The 12103-nt window shown below is 38.4% G+C and overlaps 1 protein-coding gene across 4 annotated transcripts in view; it reads right to left on the minus strand.

Annotated features, from left to right (window-relative positions):
- Nucleotides 1–12103, minus strand: part of PEX1 (peroxisomal biogenesis factor 1) — a 46906-nt gene that overhangs the window by 11141 nt on the left and 23662 nt on the right. For all 4 annotated transcript variants that reach the window (XM_039255442.1, XM_039255441.1, XM_039255443.1 and 1 more), the window contains exons 12-16: nt 10429–10599; nt 8846–9000; nt 4065–4254; nt 3692–3858; nt 1938–2072 (exon numbers count right to left, since the gene is read on the minus strand). In XM_039255442.1, coding sequence (XP_039111373.1) covers nt 1938–2072; nt 3692–3858; nt 4065–4254; nt 8846–9000; nt 10429–10599 — 818 coding nt within the window. The remainder of the gene's footprint in view (nt 1–1937; nt 2073–3691; nt 3859–4064; nt 4255–8845; nt 9001–10428; nt 10600–12103) is intronic.

A 12103-nucleotide genomic window follows, 5' to 3' on the forward strand; every position in this document is an offset into this window, starting at 1 on the left:
GAACAAGAAGCCAGGCAAAATATTAGGAAAAAGGCAACATGCTGGTGTCAGGGAAGTGTCTGGTCTTTGATGCATGTCTCCTAGGTCTACCCTGACCCAGCCAGAGAGAATGGTCTTCACTGAAAGAAACCTTTCTGTTGAGAATTTGTCCCAAACAGTGATTTGAAGGTTTACTAAAAGGGATAAGACGTCCTCTCTAATGGAACAATCTGAAATACAACTTCTTTCATGTTGAAAAAAAATTTTTAATAGTGAAACTACATTATAGTCATAAGCAGAAGAGAAGAGTATGTATGATCACAGTTATTCCAGAATCCAGAAAAAGAAGGTAGGGAAATTTAAGTTAGTGTTTCTCCATCATTGCCAGGGTAGCCAGCAGCCATGTATCCATCTCACACAAAAAAATCATGTGATTAAAAAGAGGGTAGGCACGGGGCACCTGGGTGGCTCAGTCAGTTAAGGGTCCAACTTCAGTTCAGGTTATAATCTCACGGTTCGTGGGTTGGAGCCTGGCAACAGCCTCTGCGCTGATGGCTTGGAGCAAGGAGCCTGCTTCGAATTCTGTGTCTCCTCTCTCTGCCTCTCCCCCGTTCCCACTCTGTCTCTCTCTCTCTCAAACATAAACATTAAAAAAAGGACCAAAAAAGAGGATAAGCATAACTCAGTTGCAGATTTCTAAATCAATTATGAATAAGGCTACAATATATGATTCTTTGTTTTGAAATCTAATCACTCTTTGGTAAACTAATATTGTGGGGTTGCTGAAACTGTACAAATAATATATCGGACCTCAGACCATAATGACACACCTCTGGTAGCCTGAGGCACTACCCACAGCTGTCTGCTAGTGTGTCCCTTAATTACTGCATACACGTTTGGAGAAAAGTCAGGCACAGTGTGGCCCGTGTGAGGGTGAAATACAGCCAACAAGGAACAGAGCTATAAAAACCCAGCTTCCTGCCTCAGTGTGGTCTCTAGTCTCTAGCCTTCCAGGTTTTCTCCTCCCTTCAGATATAGCTTGCTCTTTTATCTGCATATTTATGCATAATTCTACTTTATAATATTTTATTATATTAATATATACTAATGATATATAATATTTGTTTATATTTTAAACATATTTTATATATTATATTAATAGAATCTATAATTCTATTTTATAATTATTTACCTTAAACACGACTATCATAAACCCTACAAAAGAGAAGTGGCTCGTTACTCAACTTCCCACACAACTTTCACTAATAGATGGATAGCTGCTACTCGTTTTCCAAATATGAGACTAACCCAAATCAAGAAACATAAATGATGTTGGCAAAGATAGGAGAAATAGGAACATTCATCATTGCTGGTGGGGATAGAAGAAAACGATGCAGTCATGGGGAAAAACAGTCTGGCAGTCCCTCAAAAGTCACACCCAGAATTATCTTGTGTCCCAGCGACTACACTGCTAGGTACACACTCAAGAGAAATGAAAACCTATGTCCACAGAGAAATATGTACACAAATGTTTACAGCAACATTATTCCTAAGAGCCCAAAGGTGAAAATAACCCAAATATACCCCAATGATGAATGGATAAAAAACTGACACACCCACACCATGAAATATCACTCAGTTTTAAAAAGAACTGAAGTACTGACACACAGTACCACTTAGATGAACCCTGAAAACACGCTAAGTAAAAGAAGCTGGTCACAAAAACACGACACATTGCATGCCTTTTACATGGAATGTCCAGAAAAATGTCCAGGAAAATCCACACACAGAAAGCAGATTAGGGGCTATCAGGGGCTGGGTGGACAGGGAACAGGATGAAAAGTTTTGAAATAAGAGAGACGTGGTGGTTACATAGCATTGTGATTGCATTACATGCCACAAAACTTTGTTATGTAAACTTACCTCAATAGAAAAAAGAAGATAAATGCAAAACATACCTTGATACTAATAAAATTCATTCCGCTCTCTCGTGCAACTACTCCAGCTAGTAAGGTTTTTCCTGTTCCAGGAGGACCATACAGCAGAACTCCTGTTCTCTGTCGTATGGGCAAGTTTGCAAATAGCTCCGGGTACTGAAAAATATAGAAATATGACCAAGAGCTTAAGTCTAACAAAATGACTAAGAAGCAGCCCAAGTCAATGTACAGAAAGAAGTATTCAGATTGTTAGTAACTGTCACCTTCATTAACAGGATAAGGAGAGAAAATAAAATTCCTACTCAGTACATGAGTTCAAAAGAACTACCACAGATTTTTTTTAGCAATTGGACGATGGAACACATTCTACATAAAGTGGACACAACTACATCAGAACTTGGTTTTTTCCTGGTTTTTAAAAACATAAAAAGTACTACATTAAGAAAATAAAATCAATCTTTTAACAAGTAGATTGCCTTCCCCTTGTATGGTTCACGGGGCCAGTTATGATAACTATACATATTCAAATATACTCCATCAAAGAAAAATAATAGAGAAGTATGTATAGTGAGAACAGGAAACTCTCCCAAGAGTCTCTTACGCTGAGCAAGTGACTGACTGCCTCTAAATTACCAGAAAGCAAGAAGACTTTGTCAACAGGTGAGCCAGACATCAGGCTACAGTCAGCAACATCCCGGTCTCCTCTGCTAGGTATGCCTACTGAGTTACACCTGCTGACAAAATCCCTACCATCTCTACCTCCATTCTGATCTGAGGAGGCCCCAGAATCAGTCATCAGGCAGAAAGAAAGCCTCTGCACATCTGGTTTCCAATGCCCAGATCCAGCATTTGAGGTCATGATCCTGCTGGCAACTGCTTCCACGCCTGTGTTCTCCCAGATAGGCTTTAACCTGCAGTCCTGGGCTGCATTCTGTGTGTCGCAGGCCCCACTGGCCACACTTTCAGGACTTGCTATCTAGTTACATGCAACTGAGGTCCTTACTCACCCATGTCTTTATCTCTCTACGTGGGTCCCTGATCTCCTGCAATGATCCTTCTCTCTCAGGTTTGTGGTTCAAATGCACTACCACCGAGATTCTGAACAATCTACCTCTGCCCCCTCTATCCTGCCACCTGCTTGGTCTATGCTTCCTGCTAACTCTATCTTTCTAGGACTGACACCCAGACTCTGGAAATCTCCCCTACTCCATCAGTTCTGTGAACCTAGATGGCTCTTCCAGCTTATTTCTACCCGTTTCTGTTCAAACCCCAGCTGACAGTTCATTTTACTTTAGTACAATCTGAATGATTCAAGTAAAACACAAGAATTATGAAATTTACATCAAAATGTATTTACTGTAAATATTACCCCCAGCTTTCTAAGTTTCTTACACACAAAGAGTTTATCAAATACTTTAAAAATCTGTTAAAGTACCAAAACCAGTGCTGGCATTTACTTGATAACTCAGTAAATATTTCTTTAATCAAACAGACTAGGCAAGGCAACATATAAAGCCATCAGTGGTTCTTCTGGGATACTTGATTTTTTTGTTTGTTTGTTTACTTATTTATTTTGAGAGAGAGAGAGAGAGCGAGAGAGCGAGCAAGCGAGCAGGGGGAGAAGGAGAGAGAATCCCAAGCAGGCTCTGCACTGTTAGTGTGGAGCCAATGTGGGGCTTGACCTCACGAACTGTGAGATCATAACCTGAGCCAAAATCAAGAGTCAGACACTCAACTGACTGAGCCACCCAGGTGCCGATTTTTTCTTTAAGTACCTTGGCTGGTAACTGGATAGTATCCATGAGTATCTGCCGAACTTCATGTAATCCACCAATCTTATCCCAGCCCAGGTCCCTAGGTTTATGCAAGTTGACATTTCGCAGAGATGCAGGAAGAAATCCTTGAAGAGCCTTTTGGAAGTCCAATGTTGTTAAAACTAATTCTGTTTAAAAATAAACATAACTTCTTTTGGTAGTCATATATGCATATGAATCCTCAAAATATGCTATCCTCTTAGCTGGAGATGTCGATTTTCTACTCAACTGCTTATATACTAAAACAGAACATATGTAATGCTTAAATTAATGGATATTAACATTTCTCTGCAATGGAACTATTTCAGATTTTGGTTTGAATAGGAACATATACCTTCTCTGGTGGATATGCTCTCGTGAGAGAGATGAGAATGTATGGCTCGATCCACAAGCATTGTAAAATCTCTAGCCACAAACCCTTCAGTTTCTTTAGCTATACAATGCAGGTCAAGGTTAGTGAACTTGTTTACATCACAGCCCAGTTTATTTTTTATTACATTATGCAGCATTTCACATCTTTGCTCCTAAAGAAAAAAAAAACACAAAATTCAATTTCTAGTTTTACTCAAATGTATATTTTAGTACATATATTTTGAGAAAAATCAGGTTGAATAATCTACGGTGACAGAAAGCACTGGCAGTTGTCTGCAGACTGAGTGGGGGAGGGGTGGATTGCAAAGGGGCCCCGGGAAACTTTTGGGAGGGATGGCAATGTTTGCTACCTTAACTGGGGTGATGGTTTCATGGTCTATACATGTTAAATGGTATATACGATATAAAATATACATACATGTTAAAACTGATCAAATTATAAGCTTTAAATACTGAGTTCGTTGTCTTCAATTATACCTCAATAAAGTTGTAAAAAAAATCACATTGATAAATGATTGCTACTTCTTTCTCCAGTATGAAGCCTTTTTAGTAACATTTGGTTCTTTTAAGAGTGGCTTTTGTTGTTCCTATAAAACTTATTTCTAAAATGATATTCACTGACCAATCCCACTACCACTGTGTTATGCTTAATAACAGGTATAGTACTTTCATTCTTCAGTAACAGTTAATTAGCACAGGGTCTGAATTTTTAGGATACAAATTTTAAAGAGGAGGTTAAAATGTGTTTGTCAGTCCTAAAACATATTTCTTTGAGGTCACTGCCTCTAAAACCATCAGGAGCGTGAGTCCCCAAAGGGGACAATGGACCGTATGTGCTTGTGATACTGTGATTCATAATAAGAAACATATATTGGTCTTTGTCCCTGTTTCTGGCACAGATCTCCTAAAACCCTTAGAATTTCCTGAATGATAAAAGTGTCTTGATATTCACAACAAACCCCTTCCAACCACACCAGAGTTTATGTTAATGATATGTTAATGAAGTGACTTTCAGAAAGCACCTAAGGATGGGGGGAGGGGGGGAAGCAGGGAACCAACCATGAATAGAGGGTTGAAACCAGCAGTCCTACCCTTTGGTTTCAGGAAGGGGAATGGGATTGGATGTTGAATCAACTGACTAAACTAGTTTCCTGAGTTCCATGAGCTGCTCTAGCAAATCAATCAAACCCAGTGAGGGGGTCGTGCGAACCTCTGATTTACAGCTAGTTGGTCAGAAACATAGGTAACAAGTTAGACTTCCAACGGGCAACGGAAAGAGAGAGAGAGCAGTCTTACAGGACTGAGCCCTTAACTGGTGGAATCTGATGATGTCTTGAGTAGATGGTGTCAGAATTGAGTTGAATTGTAGCATACCTGTCTGCTGTCTGAGAACTGCTTGGTGGTGTGAGAAAAAACCCACACGTTAGAATTGAGAGCTAAAATCATAGTGGGTAAGGAGTATCAGGAGGCACCTGGTGGCTCAGTCAGTTAAGTGTCTGACTCTTGATTTCATCTCAGGTCATGATCTCAGAGTTCATAAGTTCGAGCCTCGGGTCCAACTCTGTGGTCACAGTGCAGAGATTCTCTGGGATTCTCCATCTCCCTCTCTCTCTGCCCCTCCCTTGCCTGTGTGCTCTCCTCCCTCAAAATAAATAAATAAACTTAAAAAAAAAAAAGAATTATCAGGGTGCTGACAAAGAAATAAATGTTTAATCAAATTTAAAAAAATATTTGGATAAAAAAGATAAAAACCACAGAATCATTTCAATAGATGTAGACACAGCATCTGACAAAGTATGACACCCATTCATGATAAACATCCTCTGCAAAGTAGGTCTAGTGGGAACATACCTCAACATAATAAAGGCCTTATATGAAAATCCCATAGTGGACATCATACTCAATGGTGAAAAACTAAGAGCTTTTCCCTTAAGGTCAGGAATAAAACAAGCATGTCTACTCTCACTACTCATTACAAATGATACTGGAAGTCCTAGCCACAGCAATCAGAAGTAAAAAGAAATAAAAGGCATCCAACTTGTTAAAGATGAAATAAAACTTTCACTGTATACAAATGACATAATACATATGTAGAATGACCCCACCAAAACTGCTAGAACTAATAAATGAATTCAATAAAGTTGCAGGATACAAAATCAACGTACAGAAAATCTGTTGCATTCTTTTTTTTTTTTTAATTTTTTAAATGTATTATTTATTTCTAGGAGAGAGAGAGAGAGACAGCGTGAGCAGGGGAGGGTCAGAGAGAGAGGGAGTCACAGACTGAAACAGACTCCAGGCTCTGAGCCGGCAGTCAGCACAGAGCCCGACGCGGGGCTCGAACCCACGAACCGCGAGATCATGACCTAAGCGAAAGTCGGACGCTTAACCGACTAAGGCACCCAGGCGCCCCTCTGTTGCATTCTTATACATGAATAATGAAACAGCAGAAAACAAAATTAAGAAAACAATCCCTTTTACAAACTGCACCAAAAATAGTAAGATATCTAGAAATAAACCTAACCAAAGAGGTGAAGGATCTGAACCCTGAAAAGTATAAAATGCTAATGAAAGAAATTCATGACAACACAAAGAAATGGGAAAACAGTCCATGCTCACAGGTTGGAATAACAAATATTGTCAAAATGTCTATACTACCCAATGCAATCCCTGTATCAAAATACCAAAAGCATTTTTCACAGAACTAGAACAAACATTCCTAAAATTTATATGGAACCACAAAAGACCCCGAACAGCCAAAGTAATCTTGAAAAAGAAAATCAAAACTGGAGGTGTCACAATTCCAGACTTCAAATTATTTACAAAATGGTAGTAATTAAAACAGTATGGTACTGGCATAAGACACATAGATCAATCGAATAGAACAGAAAGTACAGAAATAAACCATAATTATATGGTCAATTAATCTTTGACACAGGAGGAATGAATATCCAATGGGAAAAAGGCAGTCTCTTCAATAAATGGTGTTGGGAAAGCTGGACAGCCACACGCAGAAAAATGAAACTGGTCCACTTTCTTTCACCATCTACAAAAATAAACTCAAAACGAATTAAAGACCTAAATTATGTGAGACCTGAAACCATAAAAATCCTTAAAGAAAAAAAAAGTCCTTAACGAGGGCACAGGCAGTAATTTCTCTGACACTGGCCAATGCAACATTTTTCTACATGTAACTCCTGAGGCAAGGGAAATAAAGGGAAAAATAAAATAATAGGACTACATCAAAATAGAAAGCTTCCACACAGTGAAGGAAACAATCAACAAAACTAAAAGGCAACCTACTGAACAGGAGAAGATATTTGCAAATGATATATTTGATAAAGGATTAGTATTCAAAATATATAAAGAACTGATACAACTCAATACCCAAAAAACAAATAATCCAATTAAAAATGGGCAGAAGACATGAACAGACATTTTTCCAAAGAAGACATCCAGATAGCCAACAGACACATTAAAAGATGCTCAACATCACTCATCATCAGGGAAATACAAATCACAACTACAATGAGATATCACCTCATACTCATCAGAATGGCTAATATAAAAAACACAAGAAACAACAAATGTTGGCAAGGATGTGGAGAAAGGGGAACCCTCTTGTGCAAACTGGTGCAGCCACTATGGAAAGTATGGAGGTTCCTCAGAAAATAAAAAATAGAACTACCCTACAATCCAGTGATCACACTACTGGGTATTTGCCAAAAAAATACAAAAACACTAATTCAAAGGGATACATGCACCCGTATGTTTATTGCAGCATTATTTACAAAAGCCAAACTATGGAAGTAGCCCACGTGTCCACTGACAAATGAATAGCTAAGGTGTGGTATATACATACAATGGAGTATTCAACCATAAGAAAAAATGAGATCTTATCATTTGCAACGACATGGATAGAACCATAGTATAACGCTAGATGAAAAAAATATCATATGACTTCACTCATATGCAAAATATAAGAAACAAAACAAGTGAGCAAAGAAAAAAAAAGGGAAAAACCAGGAAACAGACTCTTAACTAGAGAGAGTGAATTGACAGTTGCCAGAAGGTGGCAGAGGTGGGTGGCAAGATGGGTAAAAAAAAAAAAGGTAAAGGGGAGTAAAGAGTGGACTTATCATGATGGGTCGGGGAAATATTTACATATATACATATATATCTGTACACACATATATAAATCAATATGCTTTTCTCACTAAATGCTCTTTCTTATTAAAAAGAAAAAAGGCAATTATATAAGGTGATAGAGGTGTTCAATTAACTTGATTGTGGTAGATTATTTCACAATGTACACATAAATCATATTGTACGCTTAAAATATAAACAACCTTATTTGTCAGTCATATCAGAATGAACTGAAAAAAGAATTCTAATTTTCATGATGTATCTACAGATTTCACCAATGGGAAATGAAGCAGTTCAGAATTTTTAGGGTTTTTGTTTCCTTTTAAATGGAATAAGAAAACTTTAATAATAATATGAGAAGAAATGTTTTCAAAAGCCTTGGAAAGTATACAGTAACATTTCAGATGGTTATAAATGGAAACTGTGCATCTACACACAACATGCACCAAATATCACTTTTTTTTGCCCCCTCCCCCCAAATGTCACCTTTTAAATATCCTTAGGCATAAGTTTAAAGCCATAAGTCATTAATGAAACTGAAAAATGGTTTATATAAAGGGCGACATATTTCAGCAATCTTCACAAGTCATATGTTACCTGATTAGGAGGCTGAATGTGTTGGACACACTGAAATACGTGAATTCCTTGAGCAGACGCGAGCAGAGGATGTAGTGAGTGCTGAGACTGGCTTGTGGCAACCAGTGCTACCAAACTTCCCATGGAAATAAACTCTTTCATCACATCACTCAAAGCTAGAATTAAGCAATATAGTTTAAAAGTTTAGTAAATATAAACATGAAATTTAAAAATTATACAACCATTAAAAATACTGTTAAGTTAACATCAAGCTTTAAGGTGACATACGAAGAGCATGGATCCTTCATACCTTTTAAATATTACATCTGCCACTCATTCCTTGATTTATCTGTTGAGGACCTAATAGCTGCCACACTGTAAGCAATTCTAATGGAGGCCTAGGAGGTACTGTAAACTCGGTCTGTATGCTCAAAACAATGCCTAGGAGGTTCCTTATTTCTGGATCTTAGAAAGTAAATGAATAGGAGTCTCTGAAATATAGAAGGATGATAAATTTCCATATTGTGTTCTGTTGATTAGGCAAAATGCAGTTCCTATTCCTATGGCTTTCTGAACAATCTCTTTCCACCCCAGATCATGCCAGGTTTGGTTGATATGAGGTCAGAACTGAAGCAGGCATTAACACGTGTAGGAGTCCTGATCTAGAAATCTGGAGCATTCCATTAAACACTACCAAGTTTTGCAGATGCTACAGGATTCAAACTGTTTGCAATAACCAAGGCACTGTGGTTGCATTTTCTATCAGTTCCAGCTCTCAGGAACCTTGAGGTAGTAGAATCCCACCAAATCCTCCAGCACTCCACCCCAGCTCTCCCCGTGAATTCTAAGCTCCAGCCACGGGGTACTCTCTAACATACCACAATTTCTTATGCCTCTGTACCTTTGCCTGTGGATCATGCTTCCTTTGCTTCCTCATCAGCATGGAGCTGCTTCATGCTAATTTCTACTCCTCCATCAAAATTCCATTAATCTCAGTTATCAACTTGCCCCAAAAGCCTTCTCTGCTAGCTCCTTACCCACCCCTCCCCAGTCCCCGGTGAGGGTGCATGCTCCTACAGTGCCCTGTGCGCACTTCTAGCAGAGCACAGCCCACCACCTCCTACTTAGCCCACCCTGATCAGTTACTTAATCTCTGAATTTCCATTTATTTACCCGTAAAAGCAGAATATTTGCAGGTAGAGTACAAAACAATCCCTAGCCCAGAAAAGGCACTCAACACATGGTAGCTATCATTATTGCTATCAGTATTATGTACTAAAATTGTTTCCTTTTCTTTCCTCTCCTAGATTTTAAGAATAGAGACTGTGCCTAAGCATTAGACAATATCTGTCAAATGAACAGAGTAAATCTGTACAATTAAGTAATTTCGAGTAAGTATATGAGAATGAAAGGTCCCAAAAGACTAATCATGAAGTTGTAGAATTTTCACATGGCTCATACTTACCAATTTTGCTAAGAGAGGCCTCAAAAGCAACACATAACATGTATCTATTTTCTGAAGAGAGCAGATTTATCATTAAGACTATAATGCTGTCTAAACAAATAAAAAGGCCCACAGCCATGAGTGGATGTGTTATCATTACCATGTGCAAGCCTCTGGCTCTGTGCAGCCTCAGGGCCTTGCTCATGTTCCGGGAGAGCAGGCAAGCCAACAATGAGGTCAAGGTCGTCCAGCAGAACCACAGAAGGCTGCCTCCATGCCGCCTCTGAGAAAGCCAGCTCCAGGGTTCTTTGGATATTTTCAAGCCTTTTTCCTTAATACGCAAGATATGAAATGTTATTTCAGGGTTGGTAAGTATAGGCTTCCCTTTTCAGAGCATTAGAAAAGCTCAATATTGATTTAACCATGAAAATTTGATCCATAGTTTGTTAATAGACCAATCAATAAACTCTGTTAATCACTAACTTGGTTTAATTAATAGAGCTTCAAAGGACTAAGTCAAGTACTGAATTTTATAAAACTGAAAAAAGGAATATGCTACTATGTAGTTTTACCTGGCCTCATTCCACAGAACATTTCACATAGCATGCCACAAAATAGTAAAAGAAAAGCAGGATGTGGAAAAACATAAATGAAAGATTAGGGGATCAGGTTTGATACAGATAAAAGCAGACACAAATGTAGCTATCTAGAGACCCTCATGTTGCTATATTTGAGTCACACATTTGGCTTCAAACTTCCTGCTGAATTACCAAGTTTTAATTTTCAAAGAATAAAAAACATACAAATTCATAAGCCAATATAAAGAGTTACTTAGGTCAAAAACAAAATTTGGGGGGACGCTTGGGTGGCTATTTTGGTTACGTGTTTGATTTCTGATTTCAGCTCAGGTCATGATCTCATGATTGATGGAATCGAGCTCCATGTTGGGCTCATTGCTGATGAGATGGAGCCTGCTTGGGATTTTTTTCTCTCTCTCGCTCTCTTTCTCTCTCTCTCTCCCTCTCCCCTATCCGCACTAGCACGTTTGCTCACATGCATGCATGCTTCCTCAAACTTTAAAAAAAATTATTTTAAAAACATAAGTATAAAAATTAAAACAAAAATTTTATACGAAGCTTTAAGCAGGATTCTGAGAGATGGACAGGATCTCTAAAACCACCTTTGCAGCATATGAAGCAATGGGCTTTTGAAGGCTGTTTCTTAGTTTCTTACCGTATAGTAGATACTAAACACACACACACACACACACACACACACACACACACAGCATGGACTGGTTGGGACGACATGGTAGAAGTAGTCAAGGGGAAAAAAAGTTACTCAAAATAAAATCTTTCCGATATTGTTTTTTGATCAAATAGATAACAATAATTAAAGATTTTTAAAAGTACAAAAGTATATATATGGTAAATTATAATTCTCCTCTTCACTGTTCACAGCCACCCACTTTTCCTCTCCTGAGATTCCCTAGCAATTCAGGGATAATTTACACCCATAACAGTATACCCTAAATACAAACTTTCTCAGAATGGTGTAATTTGGCATTTCCAGGAATATAGTCTACAAAGAGTTTTGGCTAAGAAAATAAAAGGAATGGGGGCCTCTGTCAAGTATCTAGAGTTTAGAAAATTCTCTTGAAAATCTTGGAAAGCTACAGATTTAAAATTTCTAAGGAATTAGGGCACCTGGGTGGCTTAGTCAGTTAAGCGTCTGACTCTTGATTTAGGCTCAGGTCATGATCTACGAGATTTAGTCCCACATCAGGCTCTGTGCTGGGTGTGAAGCCTACTTATGATTCTTCCCCTCTCCCTCTC

The sequence above is a fragment of the Hyaena hyaena genome, unplaced genomic scaffold (assembly GCF_003009895.1).
Source record: "Hyaena hyaena isolate Hyena2069 unplaced genomic scaffold, ASM300989v1 scaffold_528, whole genome shotgun sequence".
Taxonomy (NCBI): Eukaryota; Metazoa; Chordata; class Mammalia; order Carnivora; family Hyaenidae; genus Hyaena; species Hyaena hyaena.